This window comes from Osmia bicornis, chromosome 1 (assembly GCF_907164935.1).
Source record: "Osmia bicornis bicornis chromosome 1, iOsmBic2.1, whole genome shotgun sequence".
Taxonomy (NCBI): domain Eukaryota; kingdom Metazoa; phylum Arthropoda; class Insecta; order Hymenoptera; family Megachilidae; genus Osmia; species Osmia bicornis.
Window position 1 is genome coordinate 14,866,423 of NC_060216.1, and position 26,450 is coordinate 14,892,872.

Genomic DNA, 26,450 nt, shown 5'->3' on the forward strand with positions numbered 1-26,450 from the left:
CCCTTTCTATACATCGATACGATTTGTAAACCTGCCAATAACAGTGTATTTAATATGATAAAGCTCGATAAATATAAGGGTATAATTTTGACGATGAAAACCTTGAACTTTCCGTCCATATATGTATATCTACATTTAAAATGAATGAAAAATTTCGAACAAATCAACTGCTCCTTTACTTCGAATTTTAATAAAGTTGAAAAATACTTTCTCATTTAAGGTAAATAATTAGCTTAAGGTAGCGATTTTCGATGAAACATTTTTACCTGATTCAATCCACTATGCAGCAATGAAGAAGTACAAATTTTGAGATGTAAAAACGGACAATTTCAAAAACTTCGTATATGATGGCGTCCTCGATTTTCGCGCCATCTACCGGTAGCAGGAGGAAGCAATTTCTTCAACTGCGCCATCTTTATTAAGGTGCCCTGGGCCTGACGCCCCCGCCTCGATGCGCCCTCATTCTGTTTTGTACCACGCGTAGTTTAAAGGCAACGCGTCCTTCACCTTCGTCGCCATCTTGTTCTTCACAAAGCTTTGTTTCAATAAAAATCTCTATCTCAGCAAATCGTGAATAATTTATATTTTTTCTAGAATCTTAGATTAGTACAGTAATGCTTCGAAATAAGCAAGTGGCTCGGGACCGAACAGTTGCTTATTTCGAAGCAGGTATGCTATTCGGCTTGACTTTGTTCTCGAAACGGGACGATAGAGAACGCGAGAAACGAGTGAGAGATCCGAGGTAGCGGCAAATCATAAAGTGATCGGCCGAGCAGCGATGTTATTTTTTGGACAAGGATAGAATATAGCATGCCCTCTCATTCTCGCACTATGCTTTATTTCGAAGCAAATATACCAGACTGAGAAAGCATTATATATATTCCATCCTTCTTCTACTAACCGATGTCACTGCTCAGTCGAGCGTGAAATTTATTACACTAAACATCGGCTTCGCGCTTTCATGGACCTCTCACTCATTTCTCGTACCTCTCACTTTGCGGGCGACTTGAAACAAAGAAGAGGGGATACCGAGTTGCTTATTTCGAAGCAGAGACCACTTGCTTATTTCGAAGCATTACTGTAATTGCTATCCTGCACATTATCATTATTGGCCGTGGTGCCCACGCAATCATATTTCGCGCGGTCCCTAAATATGGAGTCGAAAAAATTGCGCTTGCGCGTTTTACGACAGCAGCCGCGTCTGTTTTACCTGCACTTCGTCAACTCGCATTCGTATTGTAACTTGTAAGGTTAGTTACGAACGATAATTAGAGGAACAGGTCTGTTACATCTACTTTGCTACTTTTTACATACGTGGCAAAGAACACATCTCGTTCTCCAAATATTAATATTTTGATAATTATCAAAACATTAAACAAGAATTAATTGACGCATAGTCTACACCGCTAATACAAAACCAAAGGATTTTATTAACGAAAGTATCACTTTTTTTTTTTAAGTGAAAAGAATCAGAAACAAAATCTCTTGTTCGTTACAAGATGCTCTGGTCAATTGTAATACTACTCGTTATCGGAATCGTCGCCGCTCAAGACTGCAAAGGATGCGTTTCTTTGGACTCTTATTCCTTTGATAAGGTATTTTCATTTCTATTAATCTATTTTTTTAATAAAAGTATAGACTTGGTTCATTGAACGAACTTTTTAAACGATATTGTAAAGTAACTTTTTAAAACAAAAAGTGGTAATTAAATCGTTATGTTCTTTTGTTTTTCCGTCTCGTTGATAGCAGTTTGTTGCCACGGTTACGAGACGCCTACTCGGGTCATAGATCCGTTAATATATAGAATGTAATATTATCATCGAGATACTTGTAATTAATAAAATGTTTATAATATAGGTAATATCAAAATTTAAAGCTGCAGTCGTTAAATTTGACGTATCATTTCCATACGGAGAGAAACACGAGCAATATGCGCAAGTAGCCGCCGCAACAAAGGATGCTCCCGATCTACTGGTAGCGGAAGTCAGAGTCAAAGATTACGGGGTTAAAGATAACTCGGATCTTGCCGCTCGTTACAAAATAAAATCCGAAGATTTCCCTGCAATTCTTCTATTCTTACAAGGGAAAACGGAACCAGTTCCGTTTGTTGCTGAAAAAGAATCCGAGTTTACCGCGGACAATATTAAACGGTTCATTAAATTAAAATCTGGCGTGTATTTTGGTCTACCTGGTTGTATAGAACAGTTGGATAGACTGGCAGAGGAGTTTAAGTCCAGCGGTGAAAAGGACAGGAAGGTAATGTTCACTGTAATAAAAAAATAAGATTTATAAAATTAATGTAAAAAACGATTTTACATATTGTAAAAGTAATTCTTTATTTCGTAGGAAATATTAAACAAAGCAAAAGTATTCGAGAAAACGCTACCTGAAATACAACGAACTGCCGCTAAAGTTTATGTTAAAACAATGGAAAGAATCTTAGAAAAAGGAGATATCTTTATCCAGACAGAACAGACAAGAATAGAGGGTATCCTGAAAGGGAAATTATCAAATCAGAAGAAACGCACAATGGAAGAGAAACGAAATATCATTCATTCATTTTTGCATAGAGATGAATTGTGAAGAAGTTACCATGACACGGTATTACAAATTTTATCACGTGTGCTTTTTCAAAAATAGCGTCGTATTAAGATTCAGTATTCGTCAATCGTTTTAATCGTAATAATTTACAAACTCGTTTCGTGCAATTTAAAATCGACAATACATGGAACGAAAATATCATTAGTTTTTAATTTAAACATTCCAGTATTTTATAATAATATTTAAAAACCAGCCGAACAATTAAAAAGTACATTTTTAGATTTTTGTAAGTGAAATGTAGTCATAAATGGTTACGTCGTCACGTTAATTATTTCAAGTTTTGTATCAAAACAGAAACACGACTGTATTATACATCATAAGATGCATTTAAAATAAATTTAATAAGATTATAGTCGAATAAACTCAAGTATTTGAAATTAAACTGCTATTTTATTAACTTTTTAATTTCATTGAATTTAATATTCATTTAATGGTAATGTAAAATTGGTTAAAAATTCATAAATAACACAACGATCAAACATTTAAGCATATGCATGCATTTACGTTTATGTTGGAATGTGCACTTATAATTAACACCTTTGATGCACTGAGATGTAATTTTTTACTTGTCTTTCTCTATATCCTTAACTTGTAATTGTTCAAGTTCTTTTGATACTTTATCCAAGCTTTCTCCATCTTTGGTTTCCTTTCTAAAATCTTCTACTGTTTCAGTATCATTGTTTTGAACCTCTGAATCTGCTGCTGCTAATTTTTTAGCTTGTTCTTCATTGTCAGTACTTTCACTATAACTTACATCACTAGAAGGTTCACTATCACTCTCAACATGTTTTTCATCTGCATTATTTTTACCAGCATATATTTCACATTCAGATCCTACTATCTTCTTTGCCTTTTCAAATGCTTCCTTCCAAACAGTTGCATCTGTAAACAAGAGTTATGTTTAATTACTCTAAAATATATACCTTTTCGTATTATAACAATATGCTTACTTTCTGCATTTGCAAATCTTATCGCAAGAAGTTCAGGTTTAAGTTGTTCATCTGCATAATCGGCGAGTACACTCCATACCCATGCTCTGTCACTGCCACAATTAGGCTTCAATTCCATCCAAGGTGTTACAAAATGATTAGCACAAATTTTAAATGTTTTATCTCTACGCATTACAACTCTCACTGTGTTTTTTATTTTATGCCTTAATAATTTTACTTCCCCTGTTCCACGTTCCTTCCATTCTGCTGGATTGCTAGAAGAATCATAGCGATACAATTTTGCTCTCCTGCAAATAAAACAATGGTTAATATGTGATACATCTATTAACTTAATGCAGCAATTGATGACAATGAATTTACATTTTTATCATTTCTACTTCATCTTCCTCATTGGTGGATACTTCTATTAATGGTAAAGAAACTATTGGTTCGAACTGTAATTCTTCTTCATTATTATCTTCTTCGTTGTTTTGAGTTTCACAGTTAGCACCTTTCACATCAACATGGTCTCCATTTAGCTACGAATAAACAGAAAATAATTAAATTAAAATAACCTACTTCACGTATCATTCGAATAAGATATTCAATAATCATATTAACATGTAACTGTTTGCAAAATTATTAAGAATTGTTAACCGTTTACAATGAAGTATATTGTGCTTTGTTTCTAAACAGACGCGGTAATATAACCTATAGCGTCATTTTTAAATTTTAAACATGTAACAATAAACGATCATGATTAATGTATTAGATAACATTAAATGTAAATAACGACAAAAATTTAATTTACCACGTTTTCTGGCATCTTTTACGAGATTCACAGAGGAAATATCGCAATTTGTTACTGAATACCGCCAACTTCGACTTGTTTGATACGAAACCGCGATATTACGTGATACGGTTCCATGATAATTTATAGACGTATTTAAAATAGTAACTATTTACTACCACCGTTATTTATTAAATAAAAATGCGAGATTAAAGAAGATTAAAATGAACTGGTTAGTAAATTACAATTATTTATAAATATATTATCTCTAACTTAATTAAAATAAATAAGATTCTTAAAATACAATAATTATAAAAAGCTAGAGACTTTGAGTATCAACTTGTTTGTCACACAATTTCCCTATGTTGTAGAAGCAAGAAGCTACAGTTTCGTTTATATTTTAACTCAATCAAAATATATAATTATTTTGCAGATCAAAATCACTTATTTCCTTATCAAAAATTAGGCGTTTTTAAGAATTGAGGTGTTTTGTAGGCTCAGGTGTAGCCATTGTAATAATTGGCACTACTGAAATTACTAGTGATCTTCATGAAAGTTACATGAAGCATGTTCGATAAATCGAATAGTCGAATCTTATCGAACAGTAAAAAGCTCGAACTGGGAGGGGGCAAAAGGGAGTGGAGTGCGCGGTTGTCCGGGCAGCCATTGCGGGTACATTGTCCGAAACCGCGGATACAATTGAGTGTTGTGTGCCACGCAAGTAAAATCCAAGAAAATCAAAGGTCATCCTTAAAGAAAGGTGCTGCGTGTAAAGCCCGGGACGCGCACAAACCCCCGGCCCGATGGCTGAATCCGACAAACTGAATATTGACAACATCATAGCTCGGCTCTTGGAAGGTAAAGTTACTGTTTGCCCTCTTTGAGGGGGGGTGTAATGGGAGGAAAGTGTCGCCCGCGTCACCCTTTGTTATACTTCCTCCATACTCGTACTTCCTCGTAACTAAGTCGACCACTTTATTACAAGTATCTTACCATTTCATTTTTTTCTCCTCCTACTTCTATTTCTTATCTATTTTCTTGATCGATTACGCAACTTTCTCTAAATACAATCAAGCTAAATAACTACTTGAACCAACAATTGTTTGTTTACACGAAGTGAAATTTACAATGCCCAGCAGAGATATTTGTATTTTTCTGGGCGAGGTTCCCGCCTGTACCGTTACCGATCGGTGCTATATACTTCAGGATTTTTGGTACAGACTTCCACTGCCATGTATTATTTACTTCTTAAACGCCTTAAGATTTTATCTATAGCCCCTCGGAATTTTTATAATTTATAGATAACAGGAAAAATAAATGAGTAGTAGGTGTGGCAAATGGATTAAAATTTTTTCAATTTACTAATAGGTATATTTTCCTTAGATTCCAGTGTCCATTTATGCTTAATTACTAAAATTTCAGGATATACTACTGTTGCATTTAAATTTAGATAATTTACTCTTCTAGTGCGGGGAGCCAGGCCAGGAAAAAATGTGCAGTTGACAGAAGGAGAAATAAAGGGGCTATGCTTGAAATCGCGTGAAATTTTTTTATCACAGCCCATTTTGTTAGAACTGGAAGCACCGCTTAAAATATGTGGTAAGTTGCTATTTACCTTTAGTTGCTATTATTCTGTTTTCTTTTTTCAATTATTAAGGAATTCTTTGTTTCATTTTAAGGTGATATTCATGGGCAATACTATGATTTATTACGGCTGTTCGAGTATGGTGGATTTCCACCAGAAAGTAATTATCTTTTCTTAGGAGATTATGTTGATAGAGGAAAACAGTCTTTAGAGACAATTTGTCTTCTTCTTGCCTATAAGATCAAATATCCTGAGAACTTCTTTTTACTTCGTGGAAATCATGAATGCGCATCTATTAACAGGATATATGGATTTTACGATGAATGTAAGATATCCGATCCCGTATTGATTGCATTTATTCCCTGTGTTTCATTTCAACACATTTACACGTTACATTTTTTCGTGTCGCATAGGCAAACGTCGATACAATATTAAATTGTGGAAAACATTCACGGATTGCTTTAATTGCTTACCCGTCGCGGCAATAGTCGATGAAAAGATATTTTGTTGTCACGGTGGTCTCAGTCCGGACCTTCAAAATATGGAACAGATCAGACGTATTATGCGACCAACAGACGTACCTGATCAGGGATTGTTATGCGACTTGCTATGGTCGGACCCAGACAAAGATACAATGGGTTGGGGAGAAAACGATCGCGGTGTTTCGTTTACATTTGGGGCTGAAGTTGTTGCCAAATTTTTACATAAGCATGACTTTGACCTCATATGTCGTGCTCATCAGGTATGTATGTCATTATACATATGTACAGTATTATTAAATTTAGCTCGTTATCCGATTAACTGATTAGTTTCTGAACTTGATTATTATTTATCTACTATGTAACAATCGAAAGATAACAAAGTTATCACGCTTCTTTAATCAGAAACGTTACAATTTGTTGTGCTATAAAGAGAATTTTGTGAAAAGTATAAGCGAAAATTTGTAAAAATTTTAGGTGGTAGAAGATGGCTATGAATTCTTTGCAAAAAGACAATTAGTTACTCTGTTCTCGGCACCAAATTATTGCGGCGAATTTGATAACGCAGGAGCTATGATGTCCGTAGATGAAACTCTTATGTGTAGTTTCCAAATTTTGAAACCAGCTGATAAAAAGAAATTAACGTATGGTGGCCTGAATGCGAATAGACCAGTGACTCCCCCGCGGGGTGGTGGAAATAACAAAAGCAAGAAGAAGTGAAATCCTTAGATTTGTTTCTTATCTTTTTTTTTAAACGCAACGTTTTAGAATTTCAAAATAACTCCCTCAGAAATCTACCATCTTTTAAGACATTAAGTTCTTGTAAGAGAAAAGATGTTACTGTTATTATTTGTCTTAGTATCGCTACTATTATTATCAATGCTGCTACCATATTACTTTCGAATTTATCATGAATTCCGTTCAGCTATACTTATAATGACTCTTTAAGTAAAAAGAAAAAAAAAATGAAATCCGGAGGGGCATTGCTTGGTAAACGAAAAAAAAAAGAAGAAAGTTTTTCATTAATAGAACGGTTCTAAGTAAAAAACAAATAAAATATTATTAAATGGATGTCTAGAAAGAAATTAATTCATAGTTTGATGATTCAATAGTAGATTAGAGATACGTGAATTTTCTTTTTTAATTGATTTCGATTTTTATTACTTGTATCTTTAATTCCTGCAAATATAAAATTCTTATAATCAAATTTTCAGGTAAAATTCATAGCAAACTTATTCATGATTATTCACTGTAATATTTTCTTTGATATTTTTATAGATCATTTAGAACGTTTGCGATATCGCTGATCAAAATAACATGGTATAATACAATTGATACAATGCCAGGGACAATTTTATTCTGCCATTCTTCGCTGTCGTGACATGCATTGTTACTGAGATTATTAATATGTAATGTCAAGCATATAGTGGTTTTGAACGATAAGTGTCTCAAATGTGATACATAGTTTTTGGCTTTGTTACACTTCTGTAAATTGCACAAAATTTGTAAACGACATACAGATACAATTTTCGTAAAGGAACCGTTTTTGTAGAATGCGCTTTTGTAATTAAATTTGTATAAATTATAAAAAAAAAATATTTTAGCTGTTTAATGAAAATCGATTTTAATTCATATTTTTAACAAGAAGAATGAAAACCATGAAAGATTTATATATACGTATATTCCTTATTTTAACCTACATCCTACAACACATTTATGATGCTTTAAAAGCGTTCGCTTACATATTCCGCGAAGCTTCTCTGGATTTGATTCAACGTACTAGTGGTTACTAATTTTCGGAAAAGAATCATAATAATAGAATTAATATACAATTGAGCTGTAAATGTACATAATACAAGTAGCGAAGTTATTCAAATATGTATACATATGATTCAATGAACGAAGAGTGTAAGAAGAAACCCCGATTTCTAAGGATTTCATCGTATAAACGTTAATGATCCCCATTTGTTGGGAATAACTTCATTAATTTCACGAGTATATAAATATATATTATTGATTTTCTTCATTCTCTTGACATACTTTCCTTCATGCACCATGTAGATCATATACCATATTCCCCAGTGATGTCACTATAAATTACATATATGACAAGAAATCATAAAGTATCATGCTGTAAAAGTTGGCACGAGAAGAAAAACATCGATTATGTCTGCCTCCCTTGTACTTGTACATTAATTTCTATTTTATAAATAAAACTCACAAAAAACATCCACTCATATTTTTTTTTTTGTTTTCACTCATCTCAATATATTCTTTTTTTTTTTTACATAGCTATTGTGTTTGTTTTTTCATTTTCTCATCAATATTTTATATGTATATACCTGAAGATCCACTGGTACTATTGTTAATACTATTGCGACTAATATTAAATAATAAATTTGTAATGCAATGTGGACTTCTTTAATTGCTCGCAGATTAGCTCATACCGAAACTGAACTATATAATAATCTGATTAGAATTGTGGTTGAATATAAGTTTGTTAGCAACATTTTTTCCGTTCGTTATAATTCTCATTTAGATGAAAGTGGTAGAAGTGTCATTTTTTATACGTCAAATAGATGACTCATCGTCCAGCAGGCCTGAATATCAAGTAGGAGTGGTCTGAAGAATTACTGAATTAATTCTGTTTTAAAAAATAAGAATGGATAGATATTACTCGCGAGCAGTTATTGAGCTCCTTCGTATCCGTTTATACAAATTTATTCGTTTTTCCACGATACATTTTTCCGACTATTTTTTGACTAACAATAAGTATTTTAGCGGCTTAGATCAACATGGGTTTGTATCCGTGCTGAAAAATAGATACGATCCGATTAGATATTAAATAGTGCTGACAATTCTAAACAGGAATGTTAACGAATCTGTTTTTGCTGCGAAAAAAACATTTAAATTACTAAAGAGGAACTGAAGTTGATAGGACTATTGTAAAATTTCATATATTGCCGACACTATACTAATACTTCATATTTAAAGCAGACTTTTAGAGGAAGATACATTTTTAAAAGTAATAAAGAAACTTGCGAATAACTATAGGAATTGGAATATGTAACGATTTCAGATAGATGTTTGTACTTATAACATCCTTCTAGTTAGGGTGATTAAATGTATCGAATGAATGAAGAACTTTTTATTAACAAATAAAGCTGTTCTTCTGATTTAATGTTCTTGGATTTCCTTCCTCTTTGAGATTGTTTGAATTTTCATATAAAATTTTGTTAAAAAGTTCATTAATGAATGCATTAAATTACTATAAAGAAGTTATTGTGAAGCAAATAATTACAATTAGTAGGGGGTTTCTAGAACCATTTTATCATTATCTGTTATATTAACAGATATTGATATTACATCAGAAAGCTTTTAGTGGTAGGAATTAAAATTGAAAACGTTAATTACTTTACTCTCTAACTGGATGCAATGATTACAGAAATAAAAAGACGGGACTTCTACCACACCTCATACTCGCATCTGAAATGATGCAAATTTTATTCCCTTTGATTCTGTTATTTAGAAATTAGTCAAAACCATCATAAGACCAAAAAATTATTAAAATAATTATTTGACAAACCTGTATTTTAAAAAGATCGCCATAAATTAAAATTTCGATCCTAGCACCATCTGCCAGGAAAACGCGGAAACTAATCGACAAGTAGTTTCCTCGAGTTCCTGATAGATAGCGCTAGTGTTCCCCTCTTTCGGAAAATCGATCGGTAACTCGTTGAGTAGTTTGCGCCGTTTTTGTATAGATGACGCCAGGATCGAAAATTAAAAATTTTAATTTATGGCGCTCTTTTTAAAATACAAGTTTGTCAAACAATTATTTTAATAATTTTTTGGTCCTGTGACGATTTTGACTGATTTATAAAAAAACAGAATCAAAGGAGAACTAGATTGTGTTTTTTCAATTACAATTTAATCTTCCAATTAATTTATAATTAATCAAAGGCTTGATAAAGTGCGTAACAAAACAGTGGTTATATTGGCATAAACGTTCAATTAGTTTACTAATTCGGTTAGTAGCACTATGAAAACAACATAAACATCATCAAAATGTATTAAAATATATTGTAAAAATTTGTATACAATATAGAATCGCAATACCTTTCAATTAAGTCTTGAATTGTCTTTGATTGTAAATTTGTTTTGTTTCTTATTACCTCTACCTGAAGAAGAATACATCTTAGAAGAGCATAGATGGAGGTTGAATCCAAACGGTTTCTTACCTAAAACTGAAAAGAGAAAAGAATCTTTTAAAAAAAAGAAACACTGCTGAAAGGAAATTAATTCGCTCGATCGTAGCAAGGTATCACAGAAATCATCACCTCATTTTAATCAATTAACCCTAGTGGTCCGCAATCAAGCGTATAATACACAAGGAAAGGTTTCTCATTCCCTTGCGAGGCTGAAGCTCGTGCTCTATTCCCCCCAAGTGTTTCTTCCCGTACGAGAAGACTCCGCCTTTTGGCACCGGATCCAAAGGAAGAGGTTGCAGTCAGCGTCCCAAGTGAACCGAAGTTAGCCTGGCGTGGGTGTCCCGCGTAGGAGGATCCTCTAGAAACCCCTCCTTCCTTGTACAAAATCTTCCCTGCCTCTCAATCCTCCTCTCCACTATCCCTGAATCGGTTTACCGTCAGGAAACCAACAGAAATGTAGAGAAGAAGGAGGAGATTCTCCCTCGTGAAAAGAGAGAGGGAATATATACACATAGGAGAGTGATGTCTCGATGATAAGCCACGAGGTGTGTAGTCGACTCGGGGGAGTTCTTTCTGATTCATCCGATTCACGAGGCGAGCTTTAAGCTCTTGTCAGCGTCCGGATACCGAGGTGAGGACAAGTCCTGTTGACGAGAGGTGTGAGAACCCGTCGACGATGTCGAGCATCCTCTGATATTCCGCCAGGATCTCGAACCTCGCTGATTGCGACGACTTAACGACTAACCCCGGGCCAAGCGAAAGATAAGCATTCTCCACCGATTTCTCTTTCTTCCTGTTATTTCATCGTTGACAACGAGGGATGTAACTCGGTATCCATATGTCGTCCCATTGTTTCGTACCGACTAAAAGGATTGTAAACATCAAGACGAAGCTTCGAGTGTTGATTACCCCGAGGGGATGATGTGCTTTTCGTTACAAATATAAAAACAAAGTGATGGTGATAATAATTGTGTAAATTATGTACTTACAATTAAAAAGAATCGTAGATTGAGAAGGTCTTAAAAGATTGATACAGTGAATTTGTTAAGAGAAGGGCAAAGGATCTTGTGTATGCGGTTTAGAAGTTTGCAAGGATGCAACAGCAACATGAACAGAGACACGACATCGCTGCCGATTGTTGTTACCAACAATGGGCCACGCATCATCCAGGTCAGCATGGTCAGTCCATCGCCAATGTTCCATCACCTATGCAGCAGATGGAAGGTACTCTTTAAATTTAATATTTATTTATAAATTTTTTTAGAGAAAAATAAACAGTATTAAATATTTATTAATTTAATTATGAGTTATATTAATTAAAAATTTTGAGGTTTTATAAGAAAAAGTTAACGATTATACTTGAATAACGTATATTAATAAACAAATTCGTTTGCATATTAGTACGATATGTTGTAAAATAGATTTTAAGAAATCAAAGTGTTATTTCAGCCTGTTTGCAATCAGCAGGAAGAGCGAAACGATCGCGTAGCCCTCCGAACTTACCAAAAACATCGCTAACACCGCGTGTTACCAATTCGTCGGTCTCTTCGACGGCTACCATCGAATCTCGCAACGACAGTAACAACAACAATCATCATCACGGTGATCATCATCCGAACGAGAATGGCGGTAATTCGTCGGAAGAAATCAGTTCGAAAAGGCCTCTTCATCCTGCTCTGGTCGGCGCTGGAGCCGCCCTCGAGGCGAAACCACTCTGGGAAGAATTCCATCAATTAGGAACTGAAATGATCGTGACCAAAGCTGGTAGAAGAATGTTTCCTACTTTTCAGGTATTATGGTTAAGAAAAATTACTACTCTGTGATTTTCGAGGGTGTAGACAAAAAATAGATACCTACCGGTACATAGAACGGGCGGAGTATAAAACGAAGAAAATGTTGACTTTACAGTGTCGATTTTTCGGCTTGGACCCCAATACCGATTATTTGTTAGTGATGGACTTCGTTCCCTGCGACGACAAAAGGTACAGATACGCTTTCCATAGCAGTGCCTGGGTGGTTGCCGGTCGCGCAGATCCTGTCTCTCCCCCAAGGATTCACGTTCACCCTGATAGTCCTGCCAGCGGTGCACATTGGATGAAGCAGCCGGTTTCGTTCGACAAGTTGAAACTCACCAATAATCAACTCGATGACAACGGGCATGTAAGTCTGACAATTGTAACAAAACTATGCCGCATGGATACCTTACCTCGTAACTTCAATCGTTTTTCTCTATCATCTTCAACTTTTCTAAATGCTCTTTGATTTATCATAAGATACTACGCACCTTTTGGAAGGGAAGTTGAAAATTGTTTTAACGTAGAGTAATTCATTCTGAGAGTGGCATAAAAAGAGGAACACCTACGTAATAAAGTAGAACGAGGGATGCAGAGGAGCGTTTGCGACAGTATCGCGTTCCACGTGTTTGTCGTTTACGGACGAGTTCGCCTTAATTGACCTGAGATACGAGCACGTCTTCCCCGAGAAATTATAAGGGCCTGAGCGATGCACGGTAAATTTCTTAGCTCGATTCCTTTCTTCCCAGGAGAATCAATCCTCTGAATCTTTTTGTATCTGCAAAATGAAATTTATAATTTACTTGTCAATTGTATCAATTAAAAACTAGGTGTTAAAATATTCCCCCGGAAATAGGAAAGTTTCTCTGAATGGAACGTTTTAAGCTCAACTTGGCTCTGCACCGGTTACAAAGCGCGACAATGAAGCATGGTTCCATTAGAAGCTATTATCGTCTTACGAGTAATTAGTAGCAATAATTGTTTTAACACGTTCCTCAGATTTATGCCTTGCTCAGCGGATAAAGCTTGATCGAGTTACGAACGAGTCAATGACATTGTTTTCTAATCGCATAACAACTTCTCTCTCTGAATTCTCTAGAAAATTGAAAAGTTGCGGTTCGCCCGTACAGTTCGTTGGCATATAAACTTGAAAATCAGTTGAACGATCGCTATTGCTCGTATCGGAACTCTATCATTAGCTTTCGTCGTATTTCGAGCAGCACACTCCCACTTTGTGTACTCTTTAGATCTTCTCCTGTCCGCGCCTTATTAATCCTGCTCTCCTGTCGCCACGAGTAAGGAACGGCAATAGAAACTGTACCGTACGTAAAGTAACGTAAACATGTGTAATATAAACGAAGCCCTGGAAGCCTGGGAAAGACGGGCAAAGACTTCAGGGTGTTTACGACTTTCGAAAGAATTACAAGCACCAAAGAGCACCAAAGAATTCTCCATAGCTTGGAAGTTACAAACGTCTCGTTAACCCTTTCGCTGCGACGCGAATTTTTCAAGTTGCACCAGCGGGCCAGAAATTTCATATTAAAAATTTTATAATGGCAAACTGCGATGACTAATGGTCATCGGTGACCACCATGGCCCAAATGAAAAGACAAGCGCCGGTCCCATGGGACCATTGAAAGGATTAACAACTGAGATGCAAAGAGAAAAATGATGTTTACCGAACAGTCATGTTGAAACGTGAAAATAAGAAAATCAATTTGTTACGCTCTAGTTCGCGTGTCGAATCTCAAGAAGCTTTGCGTTCCGTCTTTCTCAACCCTCGTCCCTCTTCATTGTGTCCTAATGCACCTGCGGTTGCGCTAAAAATAATCGTCCCTATGTATCCGTGCCAAACTCAGCGGTGTCAAGCACCATTGCAAACGAAATGATTCAGTGTTAAGACGTATTGGCATACCGATTAATGAATTTGATCCGGCTTCAGTCACTAATCAGCGGGAGGACGGTGCGCGAATCTTCGGATCAAGACGCTAGTCGGAAGATAATGTCACGATTTGTCCTCTTAGGATTGCTTTCCATCCGGTTGCTCTTGCTCCTGATTTACCTGTTTCAAAAATTTCACGATCAGCTGGTCGTTCAACGTATCGTCGATTGTTACAAACACAGGCGAAACGTTTACGTCGACAGATTCATTTGACGACTCGTAATATTTATAGTTAGTACAATTTTAATAATCCTTCGTGAAAGACGAAGGTTTCACGTGTAAATTATTCGATGACAGACACGTAAACCTACCACTGTTTTGTTGAAACGCATTTTCTTGAACCCGTTCGCTTATAGAGAGAGAGAGAAACCTCTTGGTGGTTTTGGCTCGTGTTCCCTTTCAGAATTTATTGCTTTACGCGCAGAAAGAATTTTGACTCGTGGACCCTTCTTTCACGTGCCACGAAACAGTTTGTTCCTTTAATTGCTCTTGAACAGACCTGCCAACCAGGCTTTGTAAAAAATTGGAATCCAACGTAGTGAAATACTGGACGATTTCGACTTTTTAATTGGTGCTTTATCCTCTTATGTTTTTCCGCGTGAGAAACATAGCAAGATAAAAATACCGATTACAAAGAAACCTTGGCGTTTCTAGTCAATTGTCCTCCTTTGAGTTAACGATTACCTCTCAATGAAGCGGAACAAATAAAGAATAAAAGGAAAAGGAAAATCGCGTGTCGAAATTCCTTGGTTGCCAGTGTCAGGCCACACAGACACTTTTCCGTATTGCGATGACTCTTCTTTTCCTCCTTCCATTCCCCTCTATGCTCTTCTTTCGATGTATCCAAAGAGACACATGCCTCGGCATATGCCAGTAAGTGTGCGCGGGAGGAAGGACGAGGGTGTCGGGTTGCCGGAGTAGGTCGCAGGGTTAGTTTTTACACTAATTAGTCACCGAGTCTCTTGTGGCTGTCAAACATCGTGACCGCCCCCCTGCGGTGGTCCTTCCTCCAGAAAAAGGAAGGTCCTCACGTGTGTTTTTTTTTCTTTCTTTCGATTCTTCTTCCTCTTCGTTTCTTCTTACCCCCTTACGACCACTATCTTCCAATAACGATTATACCAGAGGATCGTCGAAAAAACTTGAGATGCTTGTATATATCCAAGGACAGATTTTTCCCAAGACTCTCTGTAAATGTTTATACTACAAGTTTCTTTTAGAAACCGTGTTCTTTTTGACACTACGTCGTCAGATACCTGATAGCAATGATTTCCATTTACCGTATTCTGTTTCAGATAATCTTAAACTCGATGCACAGATATCAGCCACGTTGCCACGTGGTAGTGGCACCCTCGCCACCTGGTTCGGCCCCGGATCCTCGCACAGAGAACTTCAAAACGTTCACCTTCCCTGAAACCCGGTTCACCGCGGTGACCGCCTACCAGAATCATCGCATCACGCAGTTGAAGATCGCCAGCAATCCGTTTGCCAAAGGTTTCCGTGACTGCGAGTCGGACGAGTGCGATTCGGTCGCTGTTTCCAGCATGCAAAACCCTGCGAAAAGACCGGCCACGGGAAGTACCAGCGTGCTATCGTCCAGCTACGTGAATACCATACCTGCCGTACAAATTCCAAGCATATCGAGCCAGGAACACCATCAATTTTACGGTCCAACAGCAACGGGACCATGGGCTTATCCTGCGCACCATGGACAACCAACTGCACACATGAACTCCGTCCATTATCCTGCGCATCCTCATCATCCTCATCCGGGAGCTTCTTTATACGGACCGCGATAATTCGAGTTTCTTTGTTTCCTGCGAAAATTTATGCGAACGTTTCAGTGGAGTTTCGTTTCCCTTTGTGAATCGTGATCGTGATAAGATAGGTACATACTTGTATGATAGCAAGGTGTATCTGATCCGTTGAAGAGAAAATTAACACCTTATTATCGATAGACTTTTTAAAAATTTTAAGAAATTCCTTTCTTCTATTGGTTTCAAATATGTTTGAAATTGCAACTTGGTTCCGGGTGTTTTTACATTCTCGAAGTAGGTGTAGGTTCCACTGATGAGGTGTTAAAATTTGATACCAAAGGTAGCCTGAAACAACGTTTACCAAAGAGTAAGTATTATACGAATTAAACGAGTCGTGCCTTACCAAAGACTAAATCACAGGGAATATTTTCGAAAGTTATACCAAAGATGTCAATTAATCTTAAGTATTTAGCATAGAATCAGTTAAATTATATTCGTATCTAACGCGTCGTTGTAAGTAGAATTTTAAGAACAATTTATTAAAAAAGAAATATTTTTATCGTGCTTCCTTTAACAGCAGATCCTCCGATAAATGTTTACATCGTTTATTTAAAAGCTACGTGTTTTTGATAAATAGCTTCGAATGATATTAAACTACTTATGATGAGGTGAGAATTTATCGGGGAATCTCGTAACGATGAAAAGGAAGAAAAGTTTTGTGTACCACCGTTGTACACGATGATCGAATCGCGTGATACAAATCGGTTGGTGTCGTAGGTCCGTGGTTGAACGGTCGAAAAAGAAAGTGCCTTTTGTAGGAGCAAAGTGCATCTATTTATACAGGGTGTCTGAAATGCCAAACGAGCCTAAAACGTTCCCGAGCCAAGACGGGAAAAGTAAACGCACCGTGACAACCCATGAGAGAGCTTGGCTACTAAGTGCCTTAATAAATTATCCCCCAAGTATCGTGTGCCATTGTGTTTCGAAACTTTCCTCCCTATTAAAACTTACGTTTCTCTCTGGAGAATCTAACTAGTATTAAGCAACTCAAGAGCGCTTCTAATTACACAACTGTTGCTGTACGTATTCAAAGAGAAAAAAAGAAAAAAACGAAAGAACGAAGGAGAACTTTGTGAAATAAACGTGAACCTGATGTCAAGTGCTACAGTTTAAAGTGTAACCTTTTATACGACCTCTTATGAACTTCCCGTTTCGTTTTCTTCCTTTCGCCTAGCATTCCAGAAGTGAAAATTAGCTCGAAACGAAAATGATCAAATGTTAAGGATCTTTTTCATTATCGAGCTTACATCGTGCGCTGTCTCCGGGATTTTTCGTAAGCATGCAGTTAGAAACGACAAACTAATGCCAACAAAGTGAAACGGCATGGAACTCGAGCAGCCAAGCCTGTCGGTTCCTAAGCGTAGAAAAACGGATGAACCGACGTGTCTCGTGATTGATGGCGACGCGAAGAACCTCGTTGTGTAAACATATTATGAGCGTATCCTTAATGACTCTCGGTGGAACTATCTTTCCTCGTGTAGGCAACGAAACGTTTTGCAGTCGCTCGCTAACTGCACTACAGAAATAACAAAAGAAAGACGAGATCAAAGGGGTTCGAGTAACCATTCATGTTGAAACTAGTTCTCTGCCAATCTTGATTTAATACTCTATATCAGCCTTCACCTATAATTCCTCTGAAAATGATAATCAAATTTAACACTTGATAGATAAGAACCTAGAGAGATTGAAATTTCTGTCGAGTGCTTTGTCAAAGGGGAACGGATTCAGTTTCATGACGCTCAGCACGCGCCTACAAAGAAAGTGGAACTTTCTTTTAACCGACGGGTTGGCAAGGGCAAAGGTGGTGAAGAAGAGAAGAAGAAGAAGAAATCTCGTGTTTCGAGGGAACCGGTGCGAGCTGCAGACTTTACGTCTATAGAGAGACCGCGCTTATCGGTGACGCGTGACGGCGCCGGCAATAAAAAGCTGCCGTCGGCCTATCTTCGCTCATTCTTTCATCTTCCTCGTAGGTGCCAGCCCTATGAAAGTTAACCCCTCGACGGGGTTGAGTTGACTTTGCGCTGCTGGTGGCACCTCTGTTCGCGAGAATCAGCTGTCCTCAAAGGGTTCGGGACCACGAATACGTTAGCAAGTAATGAGCGACGAGGGACGAGAAAAATATTTCAATTAGCTAGTAAATTCAACCTGAAAATATATGGTACAAGTTAACTGGGAAAAATTAATAAATGAAAAATTGTTAAATATAAAGAATTGAAAATAGAAAATGTATACCTGTTCTTGAATAATGGTAAAGAATACAATTTCAACATGTGACCATACCCTTTATTTTGCTCTTGGATCCCTGCAGGTTCTTGTGTCCCATTGAGAACACGTTCGACGACCTCCGACGAAGTATCTGGAATTTGTCACTTTTCCATCGTTTCGCTTGCTCTTCTGACCACCCAAATACAAGCCTCTTGAAAGTCTATCCAATAAACAGTGTATCTTCTACGATATCCTGGAATAAATAAAAGTAGAAAAGAAATGAACGATGGATAACGGTCTAGAGAAGGCAACCGTTTAATAAATCTCGCCAATTTTCCGGTAGTAGCTTGTTGGTCGCGGATCAAAGACCGACAAATGAATCGCTCGGAAGATGAAACGAAAAAAAAAAGGTGAGAAATAGAAGAAAAAAGAAGGGAAGAGCGTGCATCCGTAAACCGAAACATCTCGGGGTGAGGTCTTGCGTTATCCCACGGGCCATGAATCCGTCATCGCCAGCTACCAGAGGGAATACCGCGTATACGGTGCGACGACTGCCTCTCCGCTTTTATAGTTTTCACGCACTTTGATACAACCAAATGGTTTTTCAGCTTTTCACCGAATCTGCAATCTCTACAATAGCATCTACGATAAAACAGATCTATTCTTCAATTCCATTATAAAGTTAGATCATAGTTATTTATCTAAAAAGAGTTCGCTTTGTGCATAACGTCGAGTAAAATTAAATTACAATAAGAATAAGTAAGAAAGAGTTTGCATCGTAATAAAGCAAAACTGGGATTTTAGTCTTTTCAAAAAAAAAACATGAGTTTCTTAATTCATGAGGAAGATGACAAAAAAGATATGTAGTTTCCTAGAGTTTGTCACATTTGTGAAAACAAAAAGAAGATTTGTTATTTCGAGAAACAGGGAGAAGCTTCCGTTTCGGTGCAAAGCTCTGAAAAGAAGAGAAACGCGGAGATCTAGAGCCGTACGACGGTGGTGTATACGACGAGCAGAAGTTCATATCCTGCGGTACCAGCCGCACGAATATGGCCGCAATGACAGATTTACAGATTCCAGCCATTGGGTTGGTCGCTTCTTCGGGATTCTTAAAGCGTACGTTCAACGAGCGAGATGCGCCTTGGATGGCTGAGTGCGCGTCAAATCGCACCTCCACTGTTTATGCTTTACGTCTGCAACCTTCATCTCTCTGTCTACTTCTTAAACTTCTGCGTCGTCACCGTCCTTTTCTTCGTCCGGTTTTATTTAAATATTGAGTATCCAATTCAAATCTCCCGTCAACTGTATTCGTTCTATAATTAAGTCGAAAAATTTAAGTCAAGCGAAATAGAATTTCACCGCGAATCTTAATTAACAATAAATATAATTAAAAATTACCTAATCGTGCAATGCATCTAATAATTTAGAAAAGTATATATGTTCAAAAGTTACAGGACGAAATTTATAGCATTGCCGTTGCAATCTAACGATATAATTAACGTTAAAAAGTGACGAGCATAGTCGTTAGCCAGTGCTACAATCTTATTAGCAACAACAAAATGACCGTAGGTTATCGTTTGTCGACTCATCCTCCTTAATTGCACGACGACAGGTGACTTGGAACAAATATGATTTAAAATTGGGTTTCATCGTAAATTTAACTTGGTGCCAAAATGGCAAACGCTTCTGTTTTTCTCTTCTCCTACGCGCGCGCCATTTCCTGCACCGAATCCACCTTCAAGGCGCGAGATATTTAATTTTTTTCTTTTCTTTTTCATTCATTAGGCTGTCTTCTGATCCTAGAAATAAAATTTATTGGAAATACATCTGGTTAAGAGGAAGACAGGAAGAAGGACGGACATGTCTGTTAGTGGCACGAAAACTGTCCAAGCAAGCGAAGTATCCGAAGACAGACACTGACCGTGAACCGCGAGACCTAAAAGAAGTTTACCTTATGTCGTAAATAGAGGGACGTCTTTCTTGACTCGCGTACGAGGTTGACAGCGCCACGTGCTTCACGAACCGCCGTGAATTTCAAAATTAACTTTCGTGTTCTAACTTTTACCTATAACAATGAGCAATTTTAGATAAACGACGAGTAAATTTAAATGTTAAGAAATGCATGAATAATGAAAATAAAATTCTTCCTACAGGAACAATGAAAGCTGTTCTCTTTTCCCTCGCACAATGCCTCAATGTCCGCAAAGGAATAACATTGATTACAATAACAATTAAAGGAACAGTTATACTAAGTTCTTTCCGTTAAAATTCAAATCTATCGATTCTGCGAAAAAATCGAGGGAAAAGAGAGAAGTAACACGCGTAAGGTGGACCTCAAAAGATTTTCGCCGTAACATAGTCGGCAGGCATATCCTATCTCGCCGCTGGAATCCTCATATGTCTTTCATCGTGCCTTTCCAACACCTCGGAGGCTCTCGGATCATTTTGCTCGGTCTCTCTTCCTCTTTTCTTCCGAGAGCTCATGTCTCAAGCCGCAGCAATACGAGAAGGCAATCATATCCCATCCCACTGTCCCAGCTCGACCAAAATATCACTTCGGCTACTTACTGAGTGGCCAAAGCCAGGGCCGTGTTTGTACGGTACAACAACCACCCTATCGAAATATTCAACTAATTATTCGATTGTATTACGCGACGTTAAAAATATTTAATAATTCTGATTTTTCGTTTAATTTCTTACCTGCTATGTAATAAATATATTTCACCATGAAACCTGTTGTTGCATTCGAAATCTGTAATTATATAGGTTAAAAGCTTTATAAATCATCCGTCATGATAATCTGAAGTATTTCATAATAAAATGGATACCATATGTAGTATTCTGCAACAGGTTACTATTTTATCACTTTCGTGTGACGATTACTTTGCGAAGATGCGTTATTTCAATCTTATTAATGTTTATATACTTCCTGTTCAAATAATAATTGACTTTTAATTAGTTTTATTATACTTACTCAATTGTTGAGAAATTGATGCAACGATACGCTAATAATGCGCGGGAATTTAAATAACTGTCATTTGATTAGTTTCCCGCAGTGAACGTACCGTAGCGCCACATGACATAGTTGAAGAGAATGTTACCGTTACCATACGTTGGTTAGATCTAATTGTTGTGCAAGTGGTGTTTTCTTTCAGTTTTGCATGTGTATATTCGTATAGATTTTAATTGTGAAAGAAATTATGGAAACATTGTAAACAATACAATTCTTCTGAAACATAAAAATGATTATATATTAAAAGTATAGTCTTCAAACGTAGAGACAAAGGATACCTGGAAACGTTTTACTATCTAACCTTACTTTTCTAAAACGTAAATATAAATTGTATTTATTTCTATAGCATACCAGTTTTAAAAGATATATTTTTGTTCAATGGATAGATTGTTAACTGTTGTAGTTTTATGTATGCTCAAAATTGTTCTTGGTTTTCTTGTAATTGTTACAGTATTCTGTTTATAGATTCAACAATGAATTCCCCAGGATCTCAAGCTTTAGAGGCTGCAAAAAATATGAAAGATATGGCAGTATTTAAGAAACCGGTAGGTGTAGTTAAAAGGTATAAAAAACTGCAGCCAAAGATTTTAGATGAGGATTCGTACATAAAAAGAATGGGAGAAATTATTCAAAGGGATTTCTTCCCCCATTTGGATAAACTACAAGCACAAAATCAGTATTTGGATGCACTGGAACAGAATGATGTGAAGAAGATGAGAGAAATTTATGAGAAGTATAGTTCAGGACGACCGGCAACTGAAAGACCTGCTAGTCCAGCAACATTTGAAACACCTATGAATAAGGCAGAGTCAGAAGATGAACAGTTCAAATCATCAAAAACATCAGAAAACATACCTGCTGATACAAATGCAAAAGATAATGATAAAACAGAAGTTAAAACTGGATTGGACGCGTATTTGAGTACACATACAAGCGAAGATAATGCTAGTTTTGAAGAGATGATGGTTGAGGCTGAAAAAAGGCTTAAGTTAAAATTTGCTTGGCTTTATGAAGCTGAAGAGAATTCAAAGGCATTAACTAATGGTAATAATGTAAATACCTTGGCTATTGAAAATGGTGATGAGAAGCCTAATCAGTTGGACAGTTGGAGTTATAAAAATAAAAATTACATTATGTACGTTCCTGATGGTGTTGAATTAACTCCAGATGAAAGGATAGATCTAGCTAAAAAAAGACAAATGGTATTGCATGAGAATACAAGGTTGCGAATCAATCCATTCAATGAACAACAAAATAAAGAAACTATTAATGAATTGGCAAAGAACCAATCAAAGGCTAATGATGGTAAGATTGGTGTTGATGGAAAAGAAATTGTTAGAAACCCAACCCCTAGGGTCAATGGATTTAGTTTTGTGGCAACTCCAAGTCCGCGACCAGGAGAATGTGAAAGTCCTTTAATGACATGGGGTCAGATTGAAGGTACACCGTTTAGATTAGATGGTGGAGATACCCCTTTACTAAGAACAAGTCAAGGACCATCGTTTAGAATGGCAGAACCTCCAAAAAGAGAACAGCTTGCGCTGCAGTTGGCGGAAAAAGCTGGCGAAAGGCACAGGGATAGAAAGATTAAAGCCCTAGAAGCAGCAAGAAAATCGTTAGCAACGTAGGTGTCTTGATATTTTTTAATAAAATATTTAAAATTATTTGCACTAACATTTACCGTTTCTTTTGTTATAGCCCATCTCCAAGATCAACCATAGACCGTCTGAGTACTATGTCCCCAGCAGCTAGAAGATTAGCTACTCAGAAACTTCGTATTGCAAATACGCCGACGCCGCGAAGAACTCCATCTTCGAGGACACCTTCAATAGGTATTAGAACACCCAGTACTCCACGACTGAGTACACCTTCCAAACCTGAAATCCTTGAATCTGGGAACACCAGTACGCGATGCCTGGGTCCGGTACTTACCGATAATTTACTTAATTTACCTCTTCAGAGGCAAAGAGCAGCTGATTTTTTTAATAAGTAAAGTAAATAAAACTATATCTTTATTTCAATACTGTGTATTGTGTATATTGTTGTAAATATATTAGTATATGGTTAAACGAATAATATGAGTTTATACGTACTATAAATATTAACTGTGTATATCATATCATTCATATTTTATAATAAAATCTTACCAGTAAAGTTATCTCTTGTAATGTTACACATATTGATCGAGGAGATCAAAGTAATTCTGTTCTTTGCTCTAACACGCGGAATCAAAAATATTAAAGTAATGCGGAAATGACGGCTCATCACGTACGAAATGACTTTTATACAAACACATTTACTATACTTCCTTTAAGAACAGGAAGTGTTTAAAATATTTTAAAAATAACAGGAAATATAATTCATTATGAATTGCGTAATCTGTATTCGAATTCGGCATCCTTTCATATATATATAAAGCAGTCTGAATGAGGGACAATGCAAAATAAAGAAGATTTTCATCAATATGAAGTCGATTTTGAAGATTCTTTTCATTTTGACGACTTGTGCGTTGCTCATCCACGCAACCAACCAGCGATGCACCTCTTGTGGAAACTTAGGAGAAGGTATCTGATTAAGAAAATTAGTTTTAGCAATATAATTAATATCTACTTTAAGATCACTTATTAACGTTTCTTTGATTACAGGTAAAAATCCATGTTCCTGTAGTGATGTAGTTGTGAAAGCTGCACAACTACCAAAACCAACATATTATGCATTACCGCAACAAATCAATGAAGCTGCAGCTGCACGTCGTGGTATATCATTGAGTACATCTCAAAGTACCATTACCTCTGGTGCACAGGTTGATAGTAACTCCACTCCTTGTGGCAGCAGTAGTTTAAGTATTGATAGTAATGCAGATATTGTAATCAATGGTAACAGTGATTCCACCAGCTACAGCAGCAGTAGTTCTTCAGATACTTCTGGATCAATAGTTGCTTACGACAACGTTGCAACCGTGACTGATACTATCACTGAAAGTCAGTCTGGTGGTTGTGGTTGTAGCAAGCAAACCATAGAAACTGTGGAAATTGATGATTCACAGAGTTCCAATGGCGAAATTGTACCCAGGTACTTGGCAAAATTTTATCATTTTGAATAATTATTTCTGGTACTAATATTTTCATTTACAGCTTCCCACCAATTGGTGACTTATGTTACCCTCTCCCGGTTGATTCTCGTACCGGTAAGATAATAGAAAAAACTACGAAAGTAGTGCCAGCATATCCTGGAAAAATTGTGTGCCAAAATTGTATGTCAAGTCGAACAACTCCTTACCAAGTTTGTATAAATAGCCTTACCGGAGAAATTCTAAGTACAAAGATTATATCCAGCTCTTCGGATGCAACAAGTGAATCTGACACCGTGATATATGAAAATTTAAATTCTGCAATCACTGGCTTAGGCGCATTATCCAGTCCTTCAGAGACAATAAGTAAATCTCGCACCTTGATATATGGAAATTCAAATCCTACAATCACTGGCTTAGGCGCATTATCCAGTCCTTTGGATGCAACAAGTAAATCTGGCACCTTGATATATGAAAATTCAAATTCTGCAATCAGTGGCTTAGACACACTATCCATTCCTTCGGAGACAACAAGTAAATCTGGCACCTTGATATATGAAAATTCAAATTCTGCAATCAGTGGCTTAGACGCATTATCCATCCCTTCGGAGACAATAAGTAAATCTGGCACCTTGATATATGGAAATTCAAATTCTGCAATCAGTGGCTTAGGCGCATTATCCAGTCCTTCAGAGACAATAAGTAAATCTCGCACCTTGATATATGGAAATTCAAATCCTACAATCAGTGGCTTAGGCGCATTATCCAGTCCTTCAGAGACAATAAGTAAATCTCGCACCTTGGTATATGGAAATTCAAATCCTACAATCAGTGCCTCAGGCCCATTTATTCAAATTGCACCTGGAAAAAACGGAGTTGTGAGCCAATCCAGATCATTTACTGGACCCAGAATAACTTTACATAAAAATGCAAATTCTGGAGTATTTGGTGGCGCGTCTTCTACGCCGTACAAATTACCTCTAGTATATGCTAATTTAAATTCTCCTAATAGACAGAAACAACGTTCTAGAATAACTTTAAGCAGTAGTTCTTCAGACTGTTTTGATGACTCTGCTACCACAGGTTTGTTATAAATAAATATCCTATTACAATTTTATAATTATTTAAATGTACCAACATAAAAGTATATACTTTTTCAGGTGAAACTGAAGTAGATTACTCGTATCCAGCAATACCAGCAGATGCGGTATCCCTTACTCTTGCGTATAAAAATCTTCGAGCTCCAAACGTAATTTACAGACAGGGGAAACAATTTATACCTGAAGATAAACTATCCTTTGGACATAGAACGGTGCCAAATGAAGTGAAAACTCAAACAAAAATTTCAAACATCCCAGAAGAGAAACTTGTGACGGTTGATAGACCTGTGGTAGAATTAAAAGTAGCACCTGCAAGAACAGTTGTTATTGGTTCCTATGACGAACGGGAAGAAGCTAAACTTGCAGAACTTGAAGCATTTGAACGTGAAAGCATAACTCAAGAAGAAAATGTAGATCGCATGTCAGAAAGCCTTCTTACCTATAAGTAAGTTTGATAATTAATAAGAAAGAAATGTTTACTGAATAAATTTTTGTATACTAACTAATTTTGATTATTTACAGGGATCTGGGTTATGCACCAGTAGGTACAACTTACAAACAATTTGCAAAGTATAATGGAGCAGTGAGCTACAATGGAGAAATGAGCGACAGTGGAGAAGCACCGTGTGGTCCATTAGGCCCACCTCTATCAGATTATGTTCCAGGCAGAGTAGTAGTTCAACAAGAAGTTGTACAAGAAAATGCTGAAACTTCTTTTAATGGAGGAATTAATGAAAGTATGGAGATTATAAAATCTTCAAGATCTGGATCATGTCCAACCTAATTTTTTAAGTAATGTAATATTCAATCCTTTTCGTTCCAAAAATGAAATAAATATTTTGATGAAAGGATTGAGTATTTAAAAATATATGTATTGTAAAATATACTCGATGATAATAAAAATATGTATATCTAAAC

At 36.6% G+C, this 26,450-nt stretch overlaps 6 protein-coding genes and 2 long non-coding RNA genes across 11 annotated transcripts; 5 read left to right on the plus strand and 3 right to left on the minus strand.

Moving 5' to 3' along the window:
• Positions 1–1,150: 1,150 nt before the first annotated feature.
• LOC114883235 (endoplasmic reticulum resident protein 29) lies at positions 1,151–2,983 on the plus strand. Of its 2 annotated transcripts, none has more exons than XM_029200830.2 (4): positions 1,151–1,250; positions 1,461–1,595; positions 1,858–2,256; positions 2,347–2,983. In XM_029200830.2, exons 2-4 carry the CDS (start codon positions 1,500–1,502, stop codon positions 2,581–2,583), a joined length of 732 nt encoding a protein of 243 aa, XP_029056663.1. In that variant the 5' UTR covers positions 1,151–1,250; positions 1,461–1,499; the 3' UTR covers positions 2,584–2,983. The 2 variants fall into 2 exon arrangements, with proteins under 2 accessions (XP_029056663.1, XP_029056664.1); XM_029200831.2 differs by having other exon boundaries at positions 1,181–1,280.
• Positions 2,984–3,075: 92 nt separating this feature from the next.
• Positions 3,076–4,846, minus strand: LOC114883234 (ran-specific GTPase-activating protein-like). The gene is made up of 4 exons (XM_029200829.1): positions 4,342–4,846; positions 3,912–4,069; positions 3,552–3,838; positions 3,076–3,483 (listed from the first exon to the last, which is right to left on the minus strand). The coding sequence occupies exons 1-4, from the start codon at positions 4,354–4,356 to the stop codon at positions 3,164–3,166; spliced, it is 780 nt and encodes a 259-aa protein (XP_029056662.1). The 5' UTR covers positions 4,357–4,846; the 3' UTR covers positions 3,076–3,163.
• Positions 4,847–4,963: 117 nt separating this feature from the next.
• Positions 4,964–8,613, plus strand: LOC114883233 (serine/threonine-protein phosphatase alpha-2 isoform). The gene is made up of 5 exons (XM_029200828.2): positions 4,964–5,178; positions 5,788–5,919; positions 6,000–6,230; positions 6,319–6,647; positions 6,862–8,613. Exons 1-5 carry the CDS (start codon positions 5,124–5,126, stop codon positions 7,102–7,104), a joined length of 990 nt encoding a protein of 329 aa, XP_029056661.1. The 5' UTR covers positions 4,964–5,123; the 3' UTR covers positions 7,105–8,613.
• A 2,489-nt stretch (positions 8,614–11,102) lies between these two features.
• Positions 11,103–18,322, plus strand: LOC114870886 (T-box transcription factor TBX10-like). Of its 2 annotated transcripts, none has more exons than XM_029176086.2 (4): positions 11,103–11,819; positions 12,060–12,385; positions 12,504–12,755; positions 15,623–18,322. In XM_029176086.2, the coding sequence occupies exons 1-4, from the start codon at positions 11,690–11,692 to the stop codon at positions 16,124–16,126; spliced, it is 1,212 nt and encodes a 403-aa protein (XP_029031919.1). In that variant the 5' UTR covers positions 11,103–11,689; the 3' UTR covers positions 16,127–18,322. The 2 variants fall into 2 exon arrangements, with proteins under 2 accessions (XP_029031919.1, XP_029031918.1); XM_029176085.2 differs by having other exon boundaries at positions 11,107–11,819; positions 12,045–12,385; positions 15,623–18,320.
• On the minus strand, positions 12,764–15,692 carry LOC114870887. Of its 2 annotated transcripts, XR_006829873.1 has the most exons (5): positions 15,608–15,692; positions 14,642–15,530; positions 14,304–14,450; positions 12,958–13,166; positions 12,764–12,879 (listed from the first exon to the last, which is right to left on the minus strand). It is a non-coding gene; the product is annotated as an uncharacterized LOC114870887 (long non-coding RNA). The 2 variants fall into 2 exon arrangements; XR_003788439.2 differs by lacking the exons at positions 14,642–15,530; positions 15,608–15,692 and having other exon boundaries at positions 14,304–14,555.
• On the minus strand, positions 16,346–21,310 carry LOC114870859. Its single transcript, XR_006829872.1, has 6 exons — positions 21,178–21,310; positions 21,050–21,101; positions 20,301–20,963; positions 19,748–20,148; positions 18,425–19,662; positions 16,346–16,429 (listed from the first exon to the last, which is right to left on the minus strand). It is a non-coding gene; the product is annotated as an uncharacterized LOC114870859 (long non-coding RNA).
• Positions 21,311–21,459: 149 nt separating this feature from the next.
• On the plus strand, positions 21,460–23,516 carry LOC123988298 (splicing factor ESS-2 homolog). Its single transcript, XM_046287720.1, has 3 exons — positions 21,460–21,679; positions 21,828–22,986; positions 23,061–23,516. The coding sequence occupies exons 2-3, from the start codon at positions 21,836–21,838 to the stop codon at positions 23,353–23,355; spliced, it is 1,446 nt and encodes a 481-aa protein (XP_046143676.1). The 5' UTR covers positions 21,460–21,679; positions 21,828–21,835; the 3' UTR covers positions 23,356–23,516.
• A 157-nt stretch (positions 23,517–23,673) lies between these two features.
• Positions 23,674–26,428, plus strand: LOC114883197. Its single transcript, XM_029200759.2, has 5 exons — positions 23,674–23,926; positions 24,008–24,434; positions 24,497–25,515; positions 25,593–25,977; positions 26,055–26,428. The coding sequence occupies exons 1-5, from the start codon at positions 23,827–23,829 to the stop codon at positions 26,314–26,316; spliced, it is 2,193 nt and encodes a 730-aa protein (XP_029056592.2). The 5' UTR covers positions 23,674–23,826; the 3' UTR covers positions 26,317–26,428.
• Positions 26,429–26,450: the final 22 nt, after the last annotated feature.